We start from the raw sequence: 13923 nt of genomic DNA on the forward strand, positions 1-13923 counted from the left end.
AAAACATGTATGTCAAGTTACAGCATCAACAACAGATTGTTCCACAACAGAAAACCTTAGCCCAGAATTGTAATCTTTAGAATTACTTAACTCTTAATAAAGCATTCCGTTCTAACATTATAAACGTGAAAGTGATAGTGTATTGTTAGTTCATGCATCAACGATTCAAGCGATATTATGAAATTTGACACAGTGACCAGTTAAAGAATATCGAGGAAAGCCGCATGCCAAAACATTATTTTTTTTATTTTTATAGTATAAGTTAGTAATATGTAATGTGATAATTGGCCATCTGATGGTAAGCGGTCCCCCGCTTATAGACATTGGATTGAAAGAAATTTTAACCATTGCTTACATCGCCAATGCACCAATCTTAGGAACTAAGATGTTATGTCCTTTGCGCCTGTTATTACACTGGCTCACTCACCCTTCAAACCGGAATACAACAATACCAAGTACTGTAGTTATGCGATAGAATATCTGATGAGTGGTGATACCTACCCAGACGAGCTTGCACAAAGCCCTACCAGCAGTATATATTTCATCTCTATATCGCCATGTATCTAAATATTTGACAAATCTTCTCTAGACTATTCCATACAAAGATATGAAAACAAATATACACCTTTTACATTAAACTGAAATGATATTATTGTTCGAGATCTTGGAGAGTTTAAAAATAAAATTTTCTAATAAATGGAAACAATAAAAATCGCGAATAATATTTTGTAATTTTAAATATATTTTACGATCACCTAAAACCTGCCTTTAAAGCTAGAATAAATCGGCATTTAATGTGTTCGCTCATCCCATCGTTGACCCAATTTTCATGTCATGAGTAAACCTATAAATAATTTAAAAAATACAACTTACAATTATTAATATGATTAAAAGTAATTTTGAAGTCAGATATTGAGAGATATGAAGTTAAAAGTTAAATAAATCTATCAATTACAAATTCAATTAAACATGTACTGCAAGCAATTCCTTATCTTGACAAGTTGATAGTCAATTAATTGCAGTAATTAAATACCAAAATTACGATATCTCATAAATTTACTTATATCGTTTTTCATACATGTAATAAATTGATAACGGTGAATATAAACGTTAGTAGTCTTTACTCTGACTATCAATATGTAAAGTTAATTCTATATTGTATAACTTTGAATTCCTTTGTTTTTTTGGCGAATAGCATCCAAGCGCTCCTTGGGGCTAAGACCAACTCGTATGTCGTGACGGCAAACGACATGACGTTCTCTTATGACGTCATGATCTTCCCCGCTACTAAACACTCTCCAATCCCTTGTGTGTACGTTACGCGTTTTCTATACTTCGTTGCTATATTTATTTGATTAATGAAAATCGAGGTTTTTATTCATTTTACTCCATGTTTGCCCTATTCCTTTAATAACCGTCAATTTTGATGCTTCACATCAACCAGGAGTCCGGTATGGATCACCTCTGTCAATGTAAATTATTAGAAATATTAATCATTCTTTACAACGACAATGCACTACTAACCATGGAATTTAAAATGGTATGACGTTTGTTTTTATTTACGTGGCTTCCTCTTGGTACTTGGTATTGCTTTTTTGGTGGTGTAATATCCAATGGATTGTAACCCACTACCCTTGACTGCCTCGTTGGTCTAGTGGCTTGATATAAAGCCGCAGGCCCGGAGGACCTGGGCCCAATTCCCAGGTCGGGTTGATAAAAAGTTATTGGGTTTTTCTGTCAGAAAATTCTCAGCAGTAGGCCGGAGTCTGGAAGTTGGAAGTGTGTACGCTTCGTCCCGTGCCTCGGAAAGCACGTAAAGCCGTTGGACCTGCGCCTGAACTCTTTCCGGTCGTGTTGGATTGTCGTCCCGTCGGATTATGAGAGTTAAGGAATAGAGAGTGCACTTTAATTGTGCACAATAATATCTCCTGCGTAGTTGGCTAATCTCTCTTGAGATTGGCTGCTGTGGCAGAAGTCGGTCTGAAGGACATTATAACCCACCAAGAAGTGCTGATGCGATTGTATAAAACCCTACAATTCATATTGTCAATTTTAATCTCATCGATAGATAATATTTATCCATTTTTCATACCTTTTTTTTGTACACCTTGGAATATTACTCATAGTGTAAAAACGTTTTAAAACATATATGATTTCATCTTTTTGTCTCCATTGGTGATAGGATCGGAACTATTATGCAACAGCAATAATGCTGTTCTTGTCACCATTCTTCGCAGTCATAATTTAAACGGAAGCTATTTTTATTTTGATTTGTATATACTTATTAGTCCTCATTAATTAACTAATTTCATATTTTATATCGTTTGTCGAGTAATAAAAGTATTCCAAGGATTGAAAATAAATATATTCTTAATCAAAAGTTCTTTTAATTTTTTTCTTTTATAATCGTAGGCAAGCTTACCCGTTAATATGAAAGGTTTGATTATAATCCACCATGCCTAGTTAATACAGAAAAACTTGTTTTCATCAGATAAATCAAGTTTTCTTCATGATGGATTTACTTCATCGCGGAGGTTATGTTTCCAAAAATCCGCGAATAGTCAGTCATTATTGATTGAAAAGTCAGTTGATTGAACTTCGGCGCTAATTTTCGATCAACTCAGTCATATCTATTCAAGAGGTCATTGACTTAATGACGTCATAACGTATAACTTAACAGTGTAATGCATTAGTTTTACATAATACATTTGTCAAAACAAAAGAACATCACAAATTGCAACATTGAGAACCGGATCTGGGATGACGCTTTTTGTGAATCCATTGTGTAAGCCAAAATGCAATTGTACGGTGACATACAAACACCATGGTTACGCAATGTTTACATTTAACTTTCACTCACATTTTCTCTTTGTTACTACAATAAAGTGTTATATCCCGTTATAATGGTTTTCTATAACGGTAAATAGACTGCAACTTATGTTTTTTTGACGTTCAAAATTCGGTTACTTTTAGTAAAATAAAGCAAGCCAATACTTTTTTATTTTATAAATTTACCAAAATTATTCCTGTGTTTTATTGTTATACGTGAACATAATTCCTAAATATTCTGAAGTGTGGTTAAAAATTAATAAATTGTAAGATTCCGAGAGGAGTAATACCGGGAGTATTGGAGTAATACATAATAAATTATGTCGGATATGATAGTTAATATAATATAATATAAATATTGTTTCCGACCCGGCATTGCTATTCATTAGAAAAATCTCATCTTACAGGTGGTCAAAATGACACCACATGTATACATACATTAATTTGCTTATATTCATTAATAAACGTAACCAAAATTACATTTAAGAAAATAAATCACGCCGAGAATGATATTAAATTGACAAAGCGGGATATAATAATACAACTTTTCTCATTTTTATAACGAGAAAAGTTTTTTTCAAAGAACATTAAACAATAATAACAAGATCACTTATTTAGAAACTTTGACTTAACATAAATCATAACGTTTTATTAATTACAGGTCAAAACGTCGCAGCAGCTCTGCGTTGAAATAAAAAAGCCGTGTTTAGGATATGCAGACACGTGCGACTTGGTATTTCAAAACGGGCCAAAATCCGTCAGAAAATATGCACCTTACGCCAGGTAAAATTTTAATGCATAATTTGTAATTTAACCGTTCTTATAATATACATAATAAACACTACTGAACTGAAAAATTATAATCTGATTATGATGATGTCAATGATCGACGTTAGACACAGTGATCATTCTCAATGGAGAATATCTAACCGCCTAGCAGATATAATAGTGTTTTGCGCAAAAAAGACTAACATAACACCTATCTTAGTCTTCTGTGCGTTCTTTACTTGCTTTATTTATTTTACTATTTGTGCACCAAACATGTTCTTTAAAATAATGATCATAATATAAGATTGTGTTACAAAGAAAAGCCAATCTCTATAAGAGATTTCTTCCAGCTCTTAATTAAGGGATTCAAAATTGTGAATCCTTTTTAATCCTTACGGAGATCAAGGATTGAAAAGGATTTACACAGTTCATGAAAAGATTTAATTTTCTTGGCGCTATTTTTCTTGACTAAAGATTAGCTATTCTAAGTGTAACATATTATTATTTTACTGTCAGAGCAGTAAAAGCTTAAAAGTATAACTACTTAAGTCCGGTTAAGAGTCGAGTAAAACGTTATTATCCGTCTCAGTAGTATGATATAATACTTTTATACATGCATATAATTTTTCATAGGTGATTATGTATTATATATGTAAATACACTCGAGGTTGCTTGTAAGTGATCGCTATTTGTGATAAGGTGGCATTTGCACGCCATTTTAATTTCTTATTATCTCTTGTTTTATGTTTCGTAAAATTTGTTACTTTTGTAATTGAGAACATTTCTTTTATTTATCTCAATATTTTGCATACTCATTACAATTTAAGAAGCAGGTCATGATCGTGTAATTTCTGAACTATTTATTTATTTAGTCGAGTTGTAGTCAAGTTTATAACAGCTAATTTTTGCCTTTTCGCTCACGATGTAAGGGGAGGGGGCAGGTATAATGTAAAAATAATAAGTAGTCTTTTACTAGTAGTAATAATATTTCTTTCTTGGGGTTAGCTTATGTCATATCAAATTTCATCAGACGTTTATAATAATAATATAGATTATGCACTTATGAACCAAAATATAAGATACGCTTAAAATAAATTGGCTTGCCAATGTGTTTGATGCTTTTACAAGTAACTTCGCGACATGGTTATTGCATATTTATATGACATATACTTATATAGCTTGATAATATGTTCGACAGGGAGCTGGCTGACTGGGCACTCGCTGTGACTCATTTGGGAGCTTGTTGCGTTTACATTGTGGTTGTTGCAGAATCCTTTAAACAAGTAAGTTTAGTTAAATATTGTTTTTATTTAAGATCTTTACTAACGTTTTAAATGTAAGCGCCTGCAAAAATATAACTAGTTCAATATTTGTAAAATGTCCTCCATACTTTGCTTTTCATATTTTACTAGGCGCTTGATGTATTATTCATATTGTTCCTGCCGTGTCGTTTTTTCACCGTTATAGATAGCTGTAAAGTATTTGTACTAGGTTTATTATAGTATTATAATGTTATGAAACTTAAATGCGCTTATTTGCCATTTATCTACATTGTACTGGCATGTTGTGTTAAAAAAATACAAAAATAATAATTTCTGAACAGATTACTTTAAAATTTATGAAAAAGAACAATGTAAAATATAATATTTCTATTTCAAATATTTAAAAACCACTTCTAAAAAAATCCAAAGGAATATGCTCTGACACCTTTTCATCAAAAAAGGGGGCCTTAGGCCAGCCGTAAGACATCTACACGCTGCTACTTACTTACTTCTTAAAAACAATGATATATTCACCAATCAAAATTATTATTGTTGTTATTTAATTCTCCATAAAAGATAATTAAATATTAATCGGAGATTATCTTCTCAGCTTCTAACTAAAACTGCTTAAAAAGAAATGAAATATGTAAATCTTGTGACTAACTTTTACAATCAGTAAAATCAAAAGCTTTTTTGACTTTTCATTTTGATGATAATTAATTTCTATTATTCGGCGCATTTTTTGATACATTATTATAAATATATAAATACTATGTTCCAGGTCTATGAACATTACTATATCAATGATAATAATGATAGATCATATAGTCCAGGGACAGTAAATAAAAATGTATCAATACTGTAATGAATCATAATACATATATATGTATTTCTTTTTAGGTATCAGATGTATACGGTGGCCCAAATTGGTCAGTAACAGTTTTCTGCGCATTGACACTGGTAGTATTGATACCATTGACTCAAATCACGAAACTTAAATACTTGGTGCCGTTCTCAGCATTGGCAAACTTTGTGTGGTTAACTTCGATATGTATTTCAATATATTATTGCCTCAGATCGCCACCTTCAATATCATCAAGGAATCTCTCGACGTCTATTTCTGGATTACCAAATTTTATAAGGTAAGTGATATTTTAGTGAATATCTTTTCTAAATATTCTCTTATATATAATAAATGAGGAAATGCCGGGAAGCCGATGTTGCTCAGTGGATAGAACAACTGAATTTACAAAGGAGTATAAATGTTCTTATATAAGAAATAACAAAAACAAATAAAATAAAATTTAGTACTCAATACGACGAGTCTATTAATCATAATTAATTAATACGCTGAGTTATGAAAACATGAAGGCTTTCGTAAATCACATGCCGTGAAAGAGACAATAGAAAAAATACTCTAAAACAATAAAACGATTGGATCAGCAAAAGCTGCAAAACAAATAGGAACCAACTGTTACACATAAAAAGCTTATGTCTCTTTAGAAAAATCTTACGCAAAATTCAAAGGATTTAATAATCGCTATCCTTTAATCTGCAGTGAGTTTATACTAAACGATAACAAAATTTACTTTTAAACTACCTACGAATAATCACACACTTTTTTTGGTATTTTATAAGGATTTTCTATTAACAACCGATATTAAATTCACTATATACACATAACTCCAAGTTATGAAAAGGACAAAGAATTTATGGAATATATTGAAAGTATATCCTAAAAAAGACAAAAAAAATACAATTTTACGATATTTTGGCAAAATATATATGAATAACTCTTATATTATCTTTTCATAAAAAGATAATATAAAAGATCTAATAAAAAGAAATATCAGAAATAATAACACAACATAAAATGAAGATTTTAAATAATTATAGTAAATAGTAGTAGGAAGGTTAAGTCTAGATCACATTAAAATCACGTGAACATCATACGTAGTTGTGCCCATTGCACACAATATTAATGGATGTGCCGAACACAAAAAACTCCCTTAGTCGGCACATAAGGCGCCTACGAAATAACATGGGAAACTACACAGCTTTCTACAAGTTAAGGTCTAACCTCTAGACACCTATATGTATAGATACAAAAGGGATCATATTTCATTTATTTCAAGTGGAAAGATTTCAAAGAGTCTTACTTAACACTATATAATAACATTATTTGTTAGGCATCGCTAGAGTTAGGTTCTTATGGCCATATTATAATAAAGCAAATCAAAGTTTTCTTCATTATAAGACATATATGTTCCACGCTAGAAGTGAAATGATAAGAGAAGGTTCTCACATTAAGTAATGCGTTGAAAATATTGCATCGATTTATTATGTAATTATACTTTTTATAGAAATATTTCAAGAACATATCATTAAACTTTACTAAACTAGTAATGTCTATGAGGAATGAGTGCCTCATTCCTGGGCCATGAAAACTTTTGCTCTTAAGTTTTGGAAATTATTACACCCCGCTGCAATTCTATTTGGTAGATAACATATTTTGCGGAATTTCCCTAGGATGTTTAACTTCACCACCGTGTACGATATAAATTATTTATGTATAATGTAATTTGCACATAAAATTCTGAAAAGTTCTAACGGATTTAGCCCGCGACCTAGGTTAAGATCCACGAGCTCTATTTACTGGGTCATCTGAATTCTCAATTCAACAATATCTTACACTAAATAAAGATCTTTAATCACTTTTGATTAATTTATGATAATGAGTTGTTTATTTTTTTACAATTTCAGCACAAGTTTATTCGCAATGGAAGGAATAGGTGTTGTTATGCCAATAGAAAATGAAATGACCAAACCTCATCAATTTTTGGGCTGCCCCGGCGTGTTGAACATTGCCATGACAGCCGTTGTAGCTTTATACGCTTTCGTTGGCTTTAGCGGGTACCTAAACTTTGGAGAAAGCGTCAGGGGAAGCTTGACACTCAATTTACCGCAAGATGAAATGTGAGTATACTTTATAAATTTTAATAAATATTAAATACTGAAAAAATTAAAGGAACTTCATATTACTTCGAATAAAGTTACATGAAGTCCATTTCGTTAACTTTAGAAGCCAACTAGTTTCTAAAGTTATAAGTTATGGTGATTATCACAACTTGGCTTCTACAGTTTTGGAATTTTATAAAGTGCACATTACTTTATACTTAAACGAATAAAATTTAATTTAATTCTCATTATTCCTTAACATAAATACTTATTTGTCTTTACAAGGTATTTTATAGTGAACATTTATTACATTGATATAAAAAGCGTGTCTTTTGAAGTCTAGTCTTGAAATACTTTAATTTAAAAACTATTGCTACTGTCAGTGTTTGTTGAAAATATACAAGTACACAGTTAAAATTTAGAACCACCTAACGGACCACTAAATGATCTTATTTATTAATAGATATTAATGTTGTATGAAGTATAATATATTATTATAAGCGCATTGCATTGAGCAAGAATTAATGAGCTGCTATTTAATTTCAATACAACAACGTACGATACGTACTAACTGAGATGTACTTTTTATCCTGTAACTAAATATGTCAATATTTGTTCTGGGTGCCAGAGTTAATACAGATATTTATACTTCGCAGATATTTAAATTTCTTCGAATTTTATCCATGAGAATTGTTTTCCAGATTAGCACAAATAGCGAAAATATTGGTAGCATGTGTGATGGTATTATCCTACGCTTTAATATTCTACGTGCCAGTCGATGTGATTTGGAGACGAATACAGGAGAAGATTCCTGCTAGAAGTCATAGGTGGGGCATGGCTGGATTGAGATTATTTGGGACTCTTTTTACAGGTATGATTGTGTTGAGTGTCTTTCTTGTTTTATAGTGCTCTTTACATTTTTTATTGTAGTTGTTGATTAGTTTATATTAATTATTCACATTTTTTTAAATAAACTTACTTATCATGAATATCCTATGTGAAGCACTAGATTCACTTATATTTAAATAAGTTTTATAATGTACCCGAAAAAACTATTCTGCGGTAAAATTTCACGTTAGACATACAGAGAAAGGAAAGAAAAATATATCATCAAGACATTATTTGTTTCAGTGGGTCTAGCCTGTGCCATCCCAAGATTAGAACTCTTCATGGAGTTAGTGGGCGCTGTATGTCTGTCTATAATGGGTCTTTCGCTGCCAGCTATAGTGGAAACAGTATGGAGATGGGGCAAAGACCTAGGGCCCTACCACTGGATCTTATGGAAGAACTGCTTTATTGTCTTATTTTCTTTAGTAGCTTTGGTTTCTGGAGTAACGTTTTCAATCAAATCTATGATTGATAATTTGTGATATAAATGATGGCTGTGTAAATAATTGAATTGATATATTTATAGTTTTGCTTTAAGTATGCTTGAATTGTATAATAAATGTTCTGCTAACAACTACACATACGTATGCGTTTTTGGGAACTATTTTTAAGAAAACATTTAAAATTAAAAGTAGTTTTAAGATTCTATCTATAAAGATAATCCATTAATTAAACAGATCTATATAAAAAAAAGAAACATTTTTCATTATTCAACCAGTTCTACCAGAACAGCGTCAAGCAAAGGGGCCACCGAACCTAGATAACAGAAGTCATATCGTCAATACAACGCCTAAATGAAGATGTCATGTTCCTTAAGAATTTAATTGTGCAGGCACACTCTCTTCGATCTGGAGCAAAGCAATACAAATATTCGCTGCATTACGGGGGAACAAATAATGAGTTGTTTTTATCTACATTTCTGGAATTGCTTGACTTCAGAAATGCTTTCAATCATATATTACAATTACTCTTAGAAATATTATTGACTCTTCTAAGTTAACTTAATCTATATGCCTATCATTAATAAACTGTTTTCATAGCTATCTCTTTTGTAGCTACGAATGTAGGATTATTAAAAATTGGTTGAAGGTAAAGTTCAACAAAGGATATTATATTAAAATAGTTACTTGTATATAGACTATTTAATGAGCCACCTGACAGTAAGTGGCTACCACCGCTCATAGACACCACCGCTGATTACTAATTGCGCAACCAATATTGGGAACTAAGTTATTATGTCTTTTGTTTCCTGTAGTTTCAATGACTCACCCTTCAAACTGGAACAGAGCACTACTATGGATTGCTGTTTCGTGGTAGAATTTATATGTGATGAATGATTATTACCTATAATATATACATCAATACACACAATATATGACAATACACATGTAAAATTACATGTGTATTGTCATGTATATATAAACCGGCGTATCGGTAGAGACATTAGGTGAATCCATTTTATATAATAATTCAAACATATTTAAAATTAGCGGCAACCCGTCGATGACGTACGACCACAAGATGGCTGTTTGACGTTCCGCCAGAGTGACATAACAACAAAAAGTATGCTAACACTCTCGTCTAATATTTAATAGTCTAAATTGATGGCGGCACCACAATCTCGGCGTCATATATATACAAAATATATTAAACATAAAATTGTACTACATAGTTACTACCTTTTGAAATACAGATAAACATAAAGTATTTTTTTTTATTTTTAAACGAGCACGTAATATTTATCATATTAGGAGATTAGATCTTATCATAACATATATTAACTTTAGTTTTATTCATCACGTAGATGGATTTTACTACAATGTTATTATTTTCTCAATGGCACACACTGTCAACTGGAATATTCCATTCTTTGATGAGAATGAATATTATTTTGATTTTTAAATAGACAAGACTAACGACCTGTTTTTAAAGAATTACTAATATTATTTTATTTCCCTTAATGCTTATGTTAGGATTGGGGACGACCGTATGGATCGGGATGAAACCCGCAACTTTCACATCGTTAAAATATTGAGGCTAAGGAATTCTGGAATGCCCTAATGTTTGACAAAAAACGTATAGTGAATGATTATATTAGATCATAAACTATTCAGGGAACAAATATTTCATGCAGTGATATAAAGTTATACTTTGTAAATATGGCAATTATAATATTTAATTATTTATTTTACTTGTTATATTGTTCTACAGACTAGTTAGTTAATTTACCAACAAATGTTTCTAGTTAATTAATTAGTTAGTTAAGTAAGTTAGTTTATCATGGTTTTAAAGACGGTACGATCAATATATTGATTTGATCTGAGCAATGGAGGTAGAATGCTTAAGCTTATTATTGCTTCAGCTCAGTGACCGTTCTTTAGAATTGTGGTGGATATTAGAATACAATATGAAACAATATTTCGTTATGTTTTTTTTTATAGAATAGGTAATTGGTCACCTAATGGTAAGTGGTCACCAACGCCCTTAGACATTGGTCCTGTAAGAAATGTCAACCATCGCTTACATAGCCAATGCGATACCAACCAACCTTGGGAACTAAGATTTTATGTCCCCTGTGCCTGTAATTACACTAGCTTACTCACCCTTCAAACCGGAACAGAACAATATCAAGTACTGCTGTTTTGCGGTAGAATATCTGATGAGTGGGTGGTACCTACCAAGACGAGCTTGCACAAAGCCCTACCACCAGTATGGTTAATTTTATCAATTAAATAGAAATGTGTTAAATTTACTACTTCAAACGTAAAATATCTAAAAACTAATCTATATAAGCAAATCTCTTAAAAGAAAACAATAATTCTGAGACGCTAAGCTGATTGAGCCATCATTAATATATTGAAGAGAGATAGTAGAGTCAATACTGCATTGGATGAGGATACGGCTTGCCTTATTTTTTTAGTTACCTATATATTTAATGCCTTATTGCATTCAATGATAATTATAGGTATTACCCACAATTATATCAGCTGATATTAATACGTTTATAGACCTGCAAACTAAGGATGTCCATGGAATTAGAGACGATTATTTGTGCTTCGTGTAATTTAATTATGCTTTCGACCTATACTAGTAAATTATGGTTGTTTTAATTAACATTTGATTTTAGAGATAAAAAATTTGTTAATCAAATTTGATCGATTCGATTCGATCCATTGAAATTTGGCAATAAAATTGTTAAAAAAAATCTTTTTAATTTTTTTCGAAATGTCTATTTGCTGTTGGCCAGAGTGGCCTCTACAGCGTCACCAGGGAGGGTGGGCGAGATGAACTCAGCCGGATGTTGGGAGCCACACGAGGGGCTCAAGAGAGTCGGACGTCCTAAGGGTGCCTCCTGTGAGAGCCGGACCTCGGCTTAGGACGCCGTTGAAATCGGGAGGGGATTAAAAATCGCGGTAATAATAAAATTGTAAAGATGTCAATTACTCAAAAATATTGCCTTGGGTAAAAGTGGAAAATTCAGTAATCCAGATTTTCATCGTGTAAGCATCTTTAAGTCAAATTATGAATCATATATTGTCATCATTATATAAACAGCAGTCTTAGTGTATTTTTTTCTTTTTACTTTTTTTATGTTGTAGGAAGGCGGACGAGCAACTGGGACACCTGATGGTAAGTGGCCACCACCACCCATAGATATCGGCGATGTAATAAATATCACCATTCCTTACATCGCCAATGCGCCACCTACCTTAGGAACTGAGATGCTATTAATTGTGCCTGCAGTTACCCTGGCTCACTCACCCTTCAAACTGGAACACAACAATACTTAGTATTGGTGCTCAGCAGCAGAATATCTGATGAGTGGGTGGTACCCAGACGGGCCTGCTCAAAGCCACCAAGTAAAATACTTAGAATGGACCGCCCATAAATTACTGAGATATCAAATAATATCGAACGAACGAATCTCCGAATGTTTAATTACCTAAATTATAGGAAGTTTAGATAGTGTACAATTTACATTTGCTTACATCAACATAATCGATTCGATATAACACGAAACTATTAAAATATAGCCTTTAATTAACCGCAATGACAAAGCTAGAATAAAAATGTAAAATCAGATTCAAAGTGCATATTACATATTTAATATTCACGTAGCCTTCTCAGTAATATCATATATCAAATGTCTTGAATTAAGTAAATGTTATTGCTGAGAACTTATAACCCGTTGCCCAAGCACGATATATTTAATCACATGTCTCACAGGAAGCAGCTATAAAAGCGTGACGGTATTACCTTGAAAATTAACGAATCATTCCCGAACATCGCATACAACTTCCAATTACGTATCACGATTGCGTGGTGTATTAAAATCATTTTGCCTTTTGCTATATAATCACTTTTATTTATTATTAAACTAGCTCTTCGCTTCGGTTCTTGTTCTAGATTGATATCTAAAATTGTTTGTTTGTAAATTTAATAAATTTCACGAGAAACCATTAAAATTAGACAGGAATACGTGCGGCAAGAACCGTTAGGTGTTATAGGTTCTGGATCTGCTCATTTTTGTAGACCAGCTGTTGTAAGTGGGAAAAATCTAGCTTTCCTGACGCTGGGAGCGATTTATTAGAAAAAAAAGTATATGTTTTTTAGTAGTATAGTAGCTTTTGTCAGGTGTAAGAATGATGAAATGCCGTGCCTTGTATAGCACGTAAAGCCTTTGGTTCCAGGCTAATCTCTCTCCGGACGTATCCGATCGCCGTTACATCTGATTTCGATATAAGTCAATAAATAGTACTATGTTTTCGCCCATAATTACACACGATATATCCTTTATAGTTGACTAACCTCCGTTGGGTACGGCGCTGTGACCAAAGTCGGTTAGGAGGTCGGTCTCTTCTTACTCAAGGAAATAAAATTCATTTCTGTAGTAATTAAGTATTTAAAATATGCTTAATAAGAATTAAAATACAATGTATACTCGAAATAACATCTTTTAATATCAACAACAAATAACGCAGTGACTTCGTGATATAAACTTTGAAAAATAACAATAAACAAAACAATAAAATAAGCCGAGATGGTCTAGTGATTAGAACGCGTGAATCTTAACCGATGATCGTGCGTTCAAACCCGGGCAAGCACCATTGAATTTTCATGTGCTTAATTTGTGTTTATAATTCATCTTGTGCTTGACGGTGAAGGAAAACATCGTGAGGAAACCTGCATGTGTCTAATTTCATTGAAATTCTGCCAC

At 32.1% G+C, this 13923-nt stretch overlaps 1 protein-coding gene and 1 long non-coding RNA gene across 5 annotated transcripts in view; both read left to right on the plus strand.

The window, feature by feature from the left end:
• The window catches only part of LOC126768145 (proton-coupled amino acid transporter-like protein pathetic), a 53648-nt gene extending 44276 nt beyond the window's left edge, over window positions 1-9372 (plus strand). For all 4 annotated transcript variants that reach the window (XM_050486082.1, XM_050486081.1, XM_050486079.1 and 1 more), the window contains 6 exons: window positions 3491-3612; window positions 4796-4880; window positions 5760-6001; window positions 7623-7835; window positions 8519-8688; window positions 8949-9372. In XM_050486082.1, coding sequence (XP_050342039.1) covers window positions 3491-3612; window positions 4796-4880; window positions 5760-6001; window positions 7623-7835; window positions 8519-8688; window positions 8949-9187 — 1071 coding nt within the window. In that variant the 3' untranslated portion in view covers window positions 9188-9372. The remainder of the gene's footprint in view (window positions 1-3490; window positions 3613-4795; window positions 4881-5759; window positions 6002-7622; window positions 7836-8518; window positions 8689-8948) is intronic.
• The window catches only part of LOC126768170 (uncharacterized), a 259312-nt gene that overhangs the window by 181356 nt on the left and 64033 nt on the right, over window positions 1-13923 (plus strand). The window lies entirely within an intron of this gene.

This window comes from Nymphalis io, chromosome 4 (assembly GCF_905147045.1).
Source record: "Nymphalis io chromosome 4, ilAglIoxx1.1, whole genome shotgun sequence".
NCBI classification, from domain to species: Eukaryota; Metazoa; Arthropoda; class Insecta; order Lepidoptera; family Nymphalidae; genus Nymphalis; species Nymphalis io.